The sequence below is a fragment of the Ammodytes marinus genome (assembly GCF_949987685.1).
Source record: "Ammodytes marinus genome assembly, chromosome: 3".
In the NCBI taxonomy this organism is placed as follows: domain Eukaryota; kingdom Metazoa; phylum Chordata; class Actinopteri; order Uranoscopiformes; family Ammodytidae; genus Ammodytes; species Ammodytes marinus.
This window is the reverse complement of record NC_137232.1, coordinates 18,967,117-18,983,624: the sequence shown is the minus strand read 5'-3', so window position 1 is coordinate 18,983,624 and position 16,508 is coordinate 18,967,117. Positions and strand designations below refer to the sequence as shown.

At 38.1% G+C, this 16,508-nt stretch overlaps 1 protein-coding gene across 1 annotated transcript in view; it reads right to left on the bottom strand.

Moving 5' to 3' along the window:
- dph1 (diphthamide biosynthesis 1) overlaps positions 1 to 13,324 on the bottom strand; it is a 72,942-nt gene extending 59,618 nt beyond the window's left edge. The window contains exons 1-3 of the mRNA XM_080053938.1: positions 13,256 to 13,324; positions 11,166 to 11,315; positions 2,380 to 2,443 (exon numbers count right to left, since the gene is read on the bottom strand). Of these exons, the coding sequence (XP_079910064.1) occupies positions 2,380 to 2,443; positions 11,166 to 11,315; positions 13,256 to 13,307 (266 nt within the window). The 5' untranslated portion in view covers positions 13,308 to 13,324. The remainder of the gene's footprint in view (positions 1 to 2,379; positions 2,444 to 11,165; positions 11,316 to 13,255) is intronic.
- Between the last annotated feature and the right edge of the window lie 3,184 nt (positions 13,325 to 16,508).

Genomic DNA, 16,508 nt, shown 5'->3' with positions numbered 1-16,508 from the left:
TGTTGAGATTGTTATCATGATTTTACTGACTTTCAGCAGCAATGTCTATCCCATTACAGCATGAGGCGGACCCAGACTTAAACCAAGACCTTGAGTTTCTTTAGTTCCTTCTTCCAAAGGTTGCCATTACATCCACACATCAGGATCAAAGAGCATATAAGAGGAACCATGGTGTTGACCTTACACTGTTTGCTCCTATAAGTCCTTCAACATGATGTGCCTGTCAACTGTCAACAAAATGGGTTGTGAGTACTGTCAATGTATACAGTACATGGAGCTACAGTTTTAAATCAAGCTGTGGTGCTCGACAGCCCTTTGGAAGTCTTCCAGAAAGTGACCAATTACGACGGAGTGGGCTCAGTGGAGGGAGGAACCTCTACAGACAGTTTTGAGAGGAGGCTGAAAATTCACGGAATACAGAACACGAAAGGCAGTTTCCCCAAGATCTACAGAGTTTACTGTATGGTAAATTGTGTCTTGCTTCTCAATGAGAGTTCAACATCGAAAGAAAATACCTGAAAATTAGTCAAATATGTCCTCTTTAATATATTTTCAATAATTAAATTTAAAAACCATGTTACCATGGCCTTCAGTATTTGGACCATGTATTTCATAAAAACATTATAGGTGGTCCGACTTTCATTTTATTCTCCACATTAAGGGATTTAGATTTTCTGTCTAAAATCTAACCCTCTTCAATCCGTCTGATCACGTGACCACTATTTTCTTGCTTAGCTATATGGAAAAGTTCCCCGATCTGTGGTCAGTTAAGTGTTTTCATAACCAAGTGGAGAGGCCAGAACTGCAAAGATAAGAACCAAGACGTTATAAACTGGATACATACTTTAAGGACAGCCAACATGTTGGTTCATCGTTGAGTTTGTTTGTTAAGAACTTTATTATCTTAAAAGGGGAAAAAAAGGGATTCAGGATTCAAAGATCCCATCTGTTAAATCTGAAAGACTGAAACTGCAAAGTATATTCGTACATATTAAAACAGCACAGACGGTGGAAAAATAGCTTAAGGGATACTATATAACCCCGGGCCCAAGGAGTAAAAACTGTGAGAACCATCTTCTCTAATGCAGTCAGGGGGAGCAATGTTGTGGTTGGTGAAGCAAGGAAGAAGACACGAGAGATAGGGGGGAGAGGTGTGAAGATTGTGAGAAAAGCAATTAGTGTCGGCTAATTGTTCTCATTAGAAGAGATGGGGCCGATATAGCCAACTCTGTGATGGACAGTGACAATTCAAACATACAATTGTGGACTGCAAGGATGTGTGGTTGAAAGGCCACAGAGCTCTGAGTCTGATAGCAGCAGGACTGATAAGACCAGACCCTATCATCAAAAACCTCACTCCATCATTCTTTCAATTGTGATAAAATGACTGTAAAGATAGTGATGGAAGGAGATGGACGGCTATAGATAGAGCGATATAGGTTGCATAAAGCCGTTGAAAATTGATGGAGTAAAGATAGAAAATAGATAGACGATGGCAAGGGAGAAAAATACAACACGCCAAAACTTTTTTGAGCAATGCCAAAGTTTTAACATTATTTTTTTTTTATTAAAATTTGTCTTTGGATGCAAATATGAATAGCACAATAAAACAGTCACCCTGATGGGAACCAAGCTTCCTGTGTGAAATCAAATATCCGCCTATTGCTTGAAAAATGTATGGCAGCTTTAGCCACTCTGTTCTTCATCTTTTCCATCTTGTTATTAGGTTAGTATTGACTAAACACCTATGAAAAGAATCCACTCTGGGAGTTTAATGATAGCAGCCATTTTTCTTTGAGAAAACACTTAGCAGACAGTGCTCCCGAGAAACAGAAGCCAATTGAAGGTGAAATGAGACCACAGAGACAGCAACCACGGAGAAAAATAAAAAAACTGAGTTTTTCAGTACGTGTATTTTTATTTATCAAGCACTAAAGTGCAAATATAACACAGCACAGGCCAAACCACAGTGAGGTAAAAAAAAAATATATATATACAAGCTATAAGGTCTGGAGCAAAAAAAATAAGTGGTGTCCATGTGATAAAGTGCTGGTGTGCAATAGGGCATATGCAGACTAAGATGTAAAAGGACAAGATGTAATTAACAAGAATAATATCTCCTCTCTCCTCCAAATGCGAACAAGGGAGCTGTGATATCTGCTCTGTGCTCAAACTGCATAATTGTCTCATTTTCTGCTGAATCCCCGAATGAGTCAGAGGCAGAGATTTACGACAAAGCTCACGCTGTCCTAATGAGTGCCAAGTGGCCGTGGCAGTTAAAGTTTGCACACTGCTGGTCTGATTTCTACACCCACGGCCTACTCAAACTCTCTGATAACCTTAAAATGTAAAAAAAACACCTCTATCTCTCCACCTTACCTCTCAATGATGTCAGCGATGACACAGGCAAACATCTGTAGGCCCTCTGGCAGCTGAAGAGCCACTGGGGAGAGAGAGAGAGGGAGGGAGGGAGGGTGTGTGGTGGGGGGGCAAAGAAAAGTTACACACTTGCATGAGAGTGACGGCAACACTTTATTTAATAAATCCTGGGCAGCACTGCTATACATAGCCTCTGCTACTGGTTCAGAGTGCTCCACTGACAGGAAAAAGCGTCTTTTCCCGGCAATTTCCCCTCGACCACGGTAGCACTGTTGGTTTATTTTCATGAGTGACGGGGCTGTTGGATATAAAGTCCAAACCGATCACCACAGGTCTATCTCTACAGCTCATGGCTTGTACAGAGCCATTGAACTCTCTCTTTTTCCTGTCTGTCTCCATGCCTGCCACTGGCTCTGTGCTTCACATTGTTACCGTCGTTGTTACTGAAACACACACGAAAAAAATATTCCCCAGCGTTCTAGTTGGAGGTAGAATTTTACGTTGGCTAACTGATGGGGCATCTAACATGCATTGGTCCCGCTGATAGGTGTTGCTTGTTGACAACAGGAGACATACTGATCCACTGATGTGGGACGAAAAAATTGTAGAGAAAAAACCTTGTGTAGGGCAAGATTTACTAAGTGCTTTATGCTGTGTTTCAGAATGAATGTGCATCAAGAACTGAGCATGTTTTTTTAATCAAGAGGCAGAACAGCAGACGATTGCCTGTCATCTCAAATGCACCCTGTCTGCAATCAGTGAGCTAAGACTTTTATGCATATTCCTTTAAAGAAACATGGCACTTGTGTTGACTGGATAAACGCTGTGAGGTTCACACATTCCACTGCTAATACAACGCAGCGATCAGTATTACAGATTTTCCCAACATTTTAAAAATCGGAGGATGCCATGAGAAAAGTTGACTTACATTTTTCCAATTAACTTCTCAATAATAGTAATACTATGTGTAAGCTCTCCAAAAATGTGTGTATTTAAGCTTCTAAAAAAAGGAATATGTAGTAATATTCCACTTAACAAAAAACTTGTGTTTATCCTTTATTACATTTTGAATATATAAAGCATTCTTAAAAGGTGCTACATAAACATACTAAAATGAAGCATTACATTGCTTTTTCGCTTTGCAATAACAGTGATTCTAGTCCTCATTGGGTTGGGAGTATCTGCTGTACTTCTCTTGCAATAGTATGTTATACAATAGAGTTTTTTATTTGTGTGTACCTGATCAATCTGAAATGTTCCTTTCCTTAGTGGATTATTTGACATAAGTTCTACACATTTCTATAAATAAAGATAATTGTAGGTGGTTTACATGGTAAAGTATGTTTTTCGCAGCCTTCGACAGTAATCCTAATGTTAAAGCCTCGCCATCTCAGACAAACTCAGCAGCAACGTTTAAGCTTGACTTTCAAGATAATATCATGTTTTCTCAGAATGAAAAAGATAGAAGAAAATGTGAGTGACTTAAGCATCTCGGCGCTACTGCAAAATGTGAACATACTCAAGGGATTTCTTAAAAGATACGATTCAATCCATAACGGACCCGATACCGATACTGGATCAGATCGGCCCCATCCCTAATCTTGTTTGATATAAACAACACTCTGAAACCAAAGACTCAATTTTCAGTAATGCAGGAAAACTCCACATTTGAGAATTTGTTGAGATATAATAACTAATGCATTAAATGTACGTTTTCCGTATTGTTTAATTGAATTTAGACTTCAGTTAGGGATTATTTTTTTTATTTTTTTTAGCTTGTTTGAATTGTAATTATGTGAAATACAAGGGGTTCTGCTGTAAATTGATTTGCTGTTTGGGATCAGACACCACTGTTTGTGTTTAAGTAAGTTCTCATTAACAGTTGGATTTTTATGCCATTTTACCATTACTCTTTGAAACAATAAATTGTTCATGTAGACCTGAGATGATCACAAACACCAAGTCAGACACATGGAGCGACTACCTGGAGGAAAAAGGCTTTGTTGCCATCCACCATGACACATTCTGTCAGTCAAACTCTGTCACACCTAGCTTCAATAAACCCATCAACGTCTTGGTGGACACATACAATTTAAAGATGCCCTGGTATTGATCTTTGAAAGGGTGTACTTCCATTATTATGCCAGTATCATTATATTAGTTGAAAATGGTCTCAAAACGGTAATATTATCGCTTATCACAATAATTTTTGGGGCAACTAATCGCCCAGCAAAATGTGTTATCGTGACAGGCCTACATGAAGGTTGACGTGTCGTATAGGATGGTCGTGAGATGGAGTGATAGATGGAGGAGTTGCAAAGAGGAGGAGGAGGAGCGAGAGCATTTCTTACTGATGAAAGGTTAAGGGATCACCAGGCGCTCATGCCGACAGTGAGAGACAGGTCAATAGCTAGAAAAGGCCAAGTTTATTAACGGAGAAAGGTTTCGGAGCACACCTCTGCCACGGCTGACAAAAGCAAAGAGCTTTCTCCTTCAGCTGCCAACACAGCCAAAGGTGAATCAGATGCTGGAGGTGTTGGCGTTGGATGTCATCAACAACAACTCTAAGAAACAAGTGAGGAAGATTTTCTTAATCTTGTGTCACTCAATGAGGACCTCTGTGTCATACATGTAGCTTTCTCAACATACAGTAAAAAAAAGAAAACGAAAGATCCATTTCAATTACTTCATATTCGCCGATAACTTCATACAAAAATTACTACAATTACCAAATATCTAATTGATATACCTTAAATGACAACATTATTAGAGAGATACATGATAGGTTGTATTAGAGTGTATAATTGTTGTCCAATAGGGGCAGTGCAGGTAACAAGAAAGCGACATGAGGGATTATGTAAACAATCATAAACAGTAGGAAAGTGCTGGAAAGACCAATTTATCAGTGAACGGCAGACTAAATGGACAAAGCCAAGGGGTTACTCAGCATTTTATAAAAGGGAGGATATGAGGAGGAAGACTAGAATATGGCTCTATATAGTGTGTATCCTGTAGCAGATTAAATGAGGCTGTGTAAAAATGCACAACAATTGAATTGTCAAATGGCAATCCACTTCAATGTAAACAACTAAAATAGGAGTTGTATGCAGATGGGGTTCACTTTATGTATGTTATGGTGTTCCAAAATGGCCAGTGTTAGAAAAAAGGGGACATAATGAAATAGTCAAAGAAATACATTCAATGAATTCAGTTGCCAGTTCATTAGGAACACCTACCTGAAAATAACGCAGTCTAATACAACAGTCTTGCAATAAAACCTCCCTTTAAGAAGGTTATAATATTTGGTTATTGTTTGAAATGTTTAAAAGGGGTGATGATAACATTTCTGCTCATATAGGAGAATGCAGTTTGTGATGCCATTGAATCTTATTGTAGTTTACACCATATTTAGTCAAACCTTATGTTATATATTTAAAGGTGCTACAAAGAACTTTTAAAGATTTCTAAAACAGTCAAATTGTTCTCTGATGATCACGTTCTAAAAGTCTAAAAGCAAACAAGACCACCAGTGCAAAGAATGCAATTTCTATATAGTAACGTTACATATTTAATTACTTATTACTTTTACACAAATAGACTTTGAATTTAGATGCAAAACATGCTATTGTTTGTGAATATGTGTTTCATCTAAGGATACTTATTAATAGATGATACTATTGAAATTCAAATGAAAGATAAATGTTAATTATCAGCTGTGTGTTCAGAACACCCGATTCAAAATTGGAAGACTTTCTCTGACTGAAGAATTTGTAAATACATTGCATGTTATGGGACTGTAGCCGAGGTCAGCAGACACACTGACTGTTTTGAATACTTTTGCAGATGTGTTTAGGCTACTAGAGAAGAAATGGACAAGGCCATATCTGCATTGTCACAGGGAGAGAGGAAAATAGAGACCTAAAATTATCTGTGTATTAGAATGAATCTTCTTAAAAAAAAAAGAAAAAAAAAATGTGTTCTAACTGTAGTAGCTGTGTATCTGAATCTTATGGCAGTGGGGGCGGGACTCGATAAGCCTTTGGCTTCTCCTGCCACCCTTCGGACGATAACACAAAGTAATATGTATGAATATGCAATGAGAAAATGATGTATTATGTGTAATTGTCCGGAAGAATATTAATAAATAAATACATACATACATACATACATACATACATACATACATACACACACACACACACACACAGACACAGACACACACACACACACACACACACACACACACACACACACACACACACACACACACACACACACACACACACACACACACACACACACACACACACACACACACACACACACACACACACACACACACACACACACACACACACACACACATACATACATACATACTCAGCAATCACAACAATGCTGTGGACACTTCTGACTATGATCTACTTGAACTTTACACTGACAGCCAGCACTCTCCCTGCTGTCATGTTTTCCATAAAGGAACACGCTGTTCAGACAGAGAAGAGAAAGCCTTCTAAGGCAGCTTACTGGGGAATCGTTTTGTATTTGGGGATGACAAAATAATAAAAAAAAAATAGAATTTGGCTGAGGTGGTCTTTAGGCTTTGAAATGTTTCCGCGAAGATAAAACAAATTCTCAGCTGTTCTCTTTATAGACACTTTCCCCGGTTTGGAAAGCTGCTCACCACCTGCTGTTTTCCAAAACACATTCAGCATCCTTTAAGATGTCAATGGTGCACTCTGTGTTGGAGTCAATACCTGCATGCTGCTATTGTTTATTTATTATTGAGAGACCATAATACTTAGTCAATTAATGAAAATAATAACAAATTTTTTTTAATTATAAAAAATATTAATCCGATTTAAATCCTATATAATTTTACAACTGTATAATTGATGAAAAAAAGTTATTTAGCACAAACATAACAGCACTCAAATGTACTGAAGTTTGCTTTAAAATGTGCGTCAATTCTGTTCTTACCTAAGAACAAATCCCAAAAAGAATTTTCATAAAAAACTGCATGAGAGGGATTTAAGATGTTTTTTTAAGAACAGTTCTTGAATTACTATAATTGCAAGTTTCTTCCTCATAAAACTAACTGTCCAAACGAAAAAAAGGCTGAAGCTCAAAGAAGGAAGAAGATGCTCCAAATGTTGCCTGATGTCTTTAAGGTCAAGGGAACATCTGAAAAGAAAATGTCAACTGTACTAATCTTTTGATCGTCTTTAAGTTAGTTGTGAAAAAGACAATGGAAAACAGTACAACTCCCCCGGGCATTTCACAACCCCCAAATGAATTCAAGCTCCCCGAAGACACAAGCCTGTGCTGTGTTTTGCTTCTCTGGCCTTACCTTGATGTCTTGTCTAGGTTTTTTTTTTCAAGTTGTTCACAGTCACAGAGTGCATGATCTCAAATAGAGGAAAATGCCTTTACTGCAGTTACACTGTATGGTGAAATGACCTGTTTCCTCTTAATTTGGTGTTTTCAAGTTAAACCAAGTGCAACATATTATAACCTGGAAAGGAACATTTTTACAAAACTAATTAAAGACTCCTAATTAAAAGAGACAAAATGGTATGTGCTTTAATTTAATATAAAACAATAAAAAATTCAATGTTGTATTATTTTAACTCCTGAAAAATATCAATATCTGCATAAAGAAATACAGCACAAGTCTGACTTTAGTTTCAATGTAATGCTCACTTAACCAAGCCTAGAACAGGTCAACTTGCCAGTATTTGCTTCATTGTATGGATAAATGACTTTAAACTAAAGTAGTATGGACAAATGGCATTACCTGGAAACATGTTTGTGATAAATCCAAACCCGGACTGGGAAGTGCAAATACACTTGTTCCTACCAAACAATCAGTACACAAAATTATGAAAAACTACACAGCTTTAATCTTATTTGTGAATGGCTAGCCTACAGTACCTCCATCTGGCTTGTTTTTGTTGGTCTGAGCTCCTATTCCAGACATCACTCAAACAATTGCTTCGCTATAGACAAAACACATAGACTCAAGTCAGCTAGTTATCACCTAATTGAATTTCTGTTCACTTTTTCCAAACTAAATGTGTGACCCTTATCAAGACGGCAGACAACAGTTCTCTAAACATCTAAGATGCTTGTGTAAGAAGGGGCTGCTCAACAGAATTCATGAAAACAACACAGTAAGATTCAAATGAGGGAAATTAGGCAAAACAACACAAAGCTTTTGACTATTTATAAACTGAGAAAAATAAAAAAAAAAGGTCGGGCTGCGAGAATACATTTCTACTGCATGTAGAAATGCACTGTTAAAAGCAGTGTGCTTGAGACTCAACCAAAACAGATGGACATAAAGTGGAACAGAGAGAGACAGGGGTGATAAGGTGAGTTATGCTCTCTGAGTTCAGAGAGAGATGAGGAGCTTTGATGAAAAAATAAAAATTAATAAATAAATAAAACGCCACCCAGCAACAAAAAAAAAGACAATAAGCTGTTGAAAGCACACACTCCCCCACAGCGACATCTCCACAATAGGATTCAATCCTCTTGACATTCCATCTACATATTCCCACCAAAGGCGGAAATGACTGGATGACTACACACTTTGACGTTTCCGTTAGTGAAAGGCTTTTTTTTTTTATTCTGACGCTTAAGGCCACCATTGTAACACAACCCTGTGACTGGTTTCACAGTGGACACCAAACATGAAGAAATATGTAGCAATGCATAGGGAGGTGGGGGGCGGGGGGAACTGAAGGATGGGTTCAAAATGTTTTGAATCTTAACTTAAATCAAATGCTATATTTAACCTAAAAAAGTTAAGTTTTGTGTTTTTATCCCCAATTAGGTAAAACATAAATGGGAGATTTAATATTTAAAACAATGTAATTTTGAAAGATACTCCCTTGATTTCCTCAACACATAGTGCTAGAGCTCGTTATTAGCTTGGCCGCAGATGTTGTCACCCATCACTTAGACAATTGTAGTGTACAGGTGGAAGACAAATATGAGCAGTAGCAATGTCAATCTAGTGTTTAAAACATTTCAATTGTGATCCCAAAAAAAATCTATGTTTATTTTATTGTTTTCTTTCATTATAACCAATGGTATAAGACAATGTCATATTACCATACAGTAAAACAAACTCTGTCTATATATTTTAGTTCTGTTAGTTTTCTCTGTCTGGTCTGTCTCTCCTTGTCTCGCCTTGGAATTAATTTTTCCTCCATCCGTCTCTCTGTGAGTTTTGTATTTAATTGTAACTCATTTAAACTCCATTAGTCTCTCCTTGCACTGTGTTTTTAAATATATTTTACTTTATCTTCCTATTCATTAATATTCATATATAGTTTTTGTGTTTGCGTTTATGAGGCACTTTCTAACTGTGTGCTTTAAAAAGCACTATATGAAGGAAAGCTTTACTTTCATACAAAAATGTCTGCCAGTGAAGCCTCCCACTGTTCTCACACATAGTTAGCCCTGAGGCAACAATCCCACTGCAGGTCTTGCTACACAAATGAGTTTTTGTGTTTTTTTCCCACGTGGGATTACTCTGTTTGATTAAATTATTTTTTAATTTCTTTTTATAAAAAGGTACAGTGTGTAAGATATCACTATTAAGCGACATCCAGTGGTGAAATTCTAGATTGCAACGGCCCCTAACTAACCCCTACCTTTCAAATAATTGACTAAATATACGGTGGCGTTCAAGGACAATAAGCTTGTTTACGAATGTGCCTCTTTCTCTGAATCCCACTTTTACAGAGGAACACAAACATTACATCTGAAATAGAGTATTGCGGCAATACTGTATTTGTCCAGGGATGTGAGATTTGTTATTGCATGTTCATTGCGGGATGACCTACATGGGCCTTTTGAAAACTGCCATTGTTTCGGATTTGTTCTTACACTGGATAAACCTGTGTAAACCTCGCAGGTTACCAACTGTACAATAAAGTTGCCGAAGTAGGTCAAAGCACAGATGAATTCCCTGATGGCATGTGGATGAATGCTTGCACACATTGTCCTGCTGTATTCAATTCATAATGCTGTGAATCCTGTTTGTTTTTACATTGGCTGCTAATCCCTCTGAACAAAGTGATTGTTAATGAGGCGTGAGTAACAAAACACAGTTAAGTGCTTTGGTGTCATAAACCTTTAGCTAATCTTAGTTTTATCTCGTAGTGACACTGATATTAATAGACATAAGATAACCATCTTTTAATTGAGACTTCAAAGGGCATGGCTGTCACTGTGTCAGGTTTGGGGACAAAACGCTTAATTTGAGCTCCACCCTGAACTAGTTAAAGCGTTTTAATATGAATATAAAATGGAACTATTCCTCGTATGTAAACACAGGCTCTGTAAAAGATCCTTTACTTTTTTTAAAGTTAAATAAAATCATACAGCCTCTGCTCCAATTCAGCCAATGTTATGCAGAAGGATTGTTATGCAATTTAAAAACCTCTAGCACAAGCACTTAATACTTAACCATTCTTAGACAGTACTTGTGAGCCTTGCCGCGATATTGTGCAATACATGATTAGTTCGGCTTTTACATAATGTCAATGTCCATGCTAAACCACCTATCTGTTAAATTAGTACCACACCCAGACCCTATTTTACCATTGCACGAAAGCTTATTCCACAGCCTCTCTTCATCACTTGAAACCTGGCATTGCCCCCACCCCCCCCACCCCTCCACAGTGAATGTCTCTGTTAAAATAGGAAATACAGATCCCCAATCATGTGCTAATTGAATCAAGTGCATTAGGAAAGAACAGACACAAGCTCACCTCTCTTAGAATTTGCTTGTCTCACTCGCCAGACCGTCTTGTGGATTTCGAAGTTGTAATTTGCAGGCAGGGCTTTGATTGCCTCCTTCAGCTCAAGGTCTTGCAGGATTTCATCGGGAATCTGATTGGCTACCCGCCGCGGGCCTCGGACTGAAGAGAAAAGCAAGAAAGGACCGAGCTGTTGGCAATTTGCTGAACACAGGTTGAAGCAATGCTGACATATCTAACGGACCAAACTCTACATCGATTCTACAGACATTCTGGTCTCTCACATGAGACCATCGCGTAAAAGGTCACAGTCAGATTAATATTGTATGTTCATCAGTGAAGTTTTTCTGCAAGAACAATCAGTACAGGTCACTCTGCACCAAATGAAGCTACTGTATAGACTCACAGAGATGCAACATCTTTTCTAAATCATTTTCTAGAATCTTCTGTAGGGCCATTTTCTTCTGCAACACTTTGATCGATTTGACTTGATTAATAATGTTGGCATTCAAAGTGATGCAGTGTTTCATTTGTAAGAATATGTATTCTCTGAAAATGTAAATGTTAAGCCTTTTTAAACACAGCAATTATTATAAATTCATTGAATTCACTGAACTGCTCTCCATATAAATATTTGCACCAGACACCCATGAAAATATAAACAACTGACTTAAGCTTTTTTCCCGGTACAGTCTAAGTTAATTATATATTGGAAATCTAAATTAAATGAAAATGTATTTCATCAAATGTGCTGCTCCCTCTGTCATTCTGATGACTAAACAAAAAATCTTAAGTATAACTCATGTCTTGTTTTTTCTTACTTGCATACACTTGATTAGAAAACAAAACAAACTGTATAGTCCTTTCCTAGAAGATCTTTTGACAGCCCTTCTAACATGTGGCCCTATATTATCATGGACAAAATAACTGTAAACCACCATATGATCCGGATAATTATTAAAATATTCTTAAAACTCCAAAATTTGTCCCAACCCTGAACACAAACATCATCATCACAAATATTCACCTCTGCATTAAAATAAAAGAACCGTATCATCTCAGTTGTCTGGCAGCGCGTGAGTCTTTTTGATATGAAGATGTAAGAGAGAAATGGATTGAATGGAAATGTCGGACAGACGGCCAAAGGGCCCCTTGTCCCTTGTTTGTCTTTTAAAAATGGGAGCCAACCAAGAGAACCCTAGTCTCTGCAGTGAGCGCATGTCCCAGACATGCTTTATCATTGTTTTACCACATATACAGAATAGAGTGATCCCCCCCCCCCCCCACACACACACACACACATTTTTTTGTGATATATTCGTCATATTGTGTTTGTATTCCTTTCAAAAGCCTTAATCAAAAGCTGATTAATAGGGTTTGCAATATGTTGCAATCATGTGAAATCAAGCTAAAAGGGAACACTGACAAACAACATTGTAACATAACATTGCAGCTCATAACACTTCCTTTGATATGATAAATTATCTAGGCAACAAGTGGTTTTAGTTTTTTAGAACATACTATCCAACCATATAATATAGCAAAATAAGTAAATAAATAAAACACTGCCATTGTTGTGTTCAATACATTGTATTACTGAGATCATGTAAACAAAGGAAATGTCACGTTTTTCACGTGGTAATAAATCATTTGTTATTCTTCGCTGCCAAGACATTGATCCTCTGCTGTGTTGAATCAAAACGCATGATGGAATGATAATAGGAACGGTGTTAATAACCACCTTTCATAAACCCAGTGATGGCACGAGGGATCTGTCATCCTGTGACTGTGTGGGACAAAATCGATCTCGTGCTCGCCATCGAGTGATTGTGAGTCATCGCCACAACACTAACGCTGATCGGATGAGAAATATGTAGCAGAAAAATCTAATAGTCTTTGTAAATCAATTTTAACAGCTGGAATAACCATGGACTGGGAATAACACGGTGCAGAGCAGATGACGTTAATACATTTCCTGTTTGCATCAGTCAGACCGCTGTGCTGAAAAAAACTCACAGGGATTCTGTCAGTAGCCTACTAATAAAACGTGTGTATTTCTCTGTCTACCGTGTTAAATATTGCATATCAGATGTAAAACGCACCTGTAGGCTTTTTGACAGGAACAATCTGGACTTCACTTAAGGGCGCCGCCATGTTTTGTGTTTTTTTTTCTCCAAACACGACACCGCACGACACATGTGGGAAACAGGAAGGCAAAACTAATCGAGTGAAGAAGTGTCAGGGCGTAGAAGTCGAGCACCGATGCAGTTGATGCACTGAACGGGACATGATGACCGGACGTACAGCCTATGGAATGGGACAATCAGGACCACACCAAGACACTACGGGTTAGAGTCAAACCAATGATCTACATTGGGTCAATGATCAAACAGAAACAGTGTTTTTTTTTATATAAGATGTAAAACAAATTTAACAACATTATTTCATAAAATATTGTAGGTCTATGTAGATAAATTAGAAATAGGTTTGGTATAGGGGAGAACGGGGTAATGTGAGACACTTTTTACGTTTGCTTCCCTCTAAGGGAGCTAAAATGATTTATCAGTCAAATTTACACATTTCCCATTAATTCAGAATGTTTCCTAGAAAAGGGCATTAGCAGAATTTATTCATGAAAATATGATTGTTTAAAAAAAAGTTGTCTTGTGTCTCAGTTTACCCCAGCTGTGGGGTAAACTGAGACAGACCAGAGAAATCAAGGGGTAAACTGATCCACTTACTTTTTCCACTCTGAAACTATACCATAACAACTAATGTTGTATCAGTTACAATCCTGACAGCTAGCTTGAAAACCAAATATTCCAGAACTAATGTCGGACGAGTAACAGAATCATGGGGTTTGTTCAATAAATGAAAACATTTTCTAAACACTTGAAAGTAACTCTGATCAAACACACCATATACAGTCATTCATATTCAATAATTAGCATTCAAATGACAGATAGAACCAGTTAGATTAAAACACAGTCTGGGGGTCAGAACACAGCATTTGTCTCACTTTACCCCACTGCCACAATTTGAGAAAAAACTACCTCTCTCAGCAAATCAGGCTAATCTTATCATCATCACATGGTTTCATATGTTGGTAGTTCATCAACATGTACTGTATGATAAAAGTTTTTCTACCTGAATCAATTTGCTTTGGCACAACAAAAGCTGACAGCAAGAAAATTTACTTTTACATGAAAAAAGACATTTTTGAGAAAAAAAACATGCTTACAACATCACCATGAGGTCCTCTCTTTCATGGCCAAGGGGAAATGAGAGGGGCTTGAAAACATATCTCAAATGACCAAAAATGTGTTCCATAGCCTAGCTACAGGGGGTGTATGAAATAGGCTAATTCAAATATTACAAACAATCAATTAAAATCTATCAGGCAAGGGCATCTTTAGGCTTCAACTAATTCAGCAGGGCAGTTGCACTGCATTCAACTTTAGGATCGAATTAATTAAATAATAAAAATAAATAAATTAGATAGATAGATAGATAGATAGATAGATAGATAGATAGATAGATAGATAGATAGATAGATAGATAGATAGATAGATAGATAGATAGATAGATAGATAGATAGATAGATAGATAGATAGATAGATAGATAGATAGATAGATAGATAGATAGATAGATAGATAGATAGATAGATAGATAGATAGATGGATGGATGGATGGATGGATGGATGGATGGATGGATGGATGGATGGATGGATGGATGGATGGATGGATGGATGGATGGATGGATGGATGGATGGATGGATGGATGGATGGATGGATGGATGGATGGATGGATGGATGGATGGATGGATGGATGGATGGATGGATGGATGGATGGATGGATGGATGGATGGATGGATGGATGGATGGATGGATGGATGGATGGATGGATGGATGGATGGATGGATGGATGGATGGATGGATGGATGGATGGATGGATGGATGGATGGATGGATGGATGGATGGATGGATGGATGGATGGATGGATGGATGGATAGATAGATAGATAGATAGATAGATAGATAGATAGATAGATAGATAGATAGATAGATAGATAGATAGATAGATAGATAGATAGATAGATAGATAGATAGATAGATAGATAGATAGATAGATAGATAGATAGATAGATAGTCTTTCATAACGTGAGTGAGTGAGTGAGTGTGAGTGTGTGTGTGTGAGAGAGAGAGAGTGCGAGAGAGAGTGTGTTTATCACATGCAATTCGTCCAATCTATAAGATATTGATGGAGGCTATCTGGCTGGAGGCTATCTGATCAGCAAATCAGTTTTTTGTTGTTGTGAAAACTGCCTTCCACTTCAGAATAAGGAGTTTCACAAATCTCCCATGGAGTTTCTTCAAATGGTTAATATATAGCCATATTGTTGTTGTTACATGTAGGGCTAAATGATGTCCTCTCTCATGTCATTTCACATCTATTAGGACTTGTGTGTGTCAGGGAGCAGCGTGTGTCAGGCTGGAGCAGAGGCAGACAGTGAGAAGGATGATGCTGCCCGGTGGAGGGGCTGAGGCACTACATAGTTTCTCCCTCCTTGAGCGCGTCAACGAACACTGATCCATAGGTGGAAAGCAGAGAGCTATTCTCAGACAAGATCACAGAAATGAGTGGGGAGGAGAGCTGCTAAAAGTGGAGATGTAAAGGAAACAGAAGGCTACCACAGTTTACTACAGTATTTAGGAGGATTGGAGGAGTCTGCTTTTATAGTCCGACATCAGAGGCGGAATGTGAATCCAAATAACTTCTGTTAAATAGAGATTTTAACCAATGTGATGCGATTTGAACGGCTCTGAAGCACCGAGAGGAACATTTCAGATCGGACACTTGCATCTCTAAATATCTGTTTCTTTTTTTGGGGGGGAGACTGCTTGTGTTCACCGTCGACTTGCTCCTAGAACTGTTTTGTCTCTTCAGTCATTTGTGACTAAAAAAAAGCCGCTGGCTATCACAGAAGGTTTGGATGATCGGACCGCTGTGCGCTTGAGCTCTGTGCGCGCACACACATTGGAGTTACACCGTTACTGAGGGGATGTTTTCAGTCTGTTTTAGCAATGATTGCTGCTGCTCTATTTCCCAGGTCCGACTGATGTCCGCCTGACCTTGTGAAAAGGGAGATTAATTATTGTTATAAATGTTTGGCAGATCCACGGCAGTGCAACTCAACAACACAGTGAATCGTAAGACAATCCCGAGGAGTGAGTGACAGCTGACATTCACGCGACGAGCCACGGCAGCTCCGGATCAACTTCAAAACTAAAAGGCGCACAAGTTTGAAGTCTGGAATATAAGAATAGATGATTCTCAGAGGACAGAAGACGAAA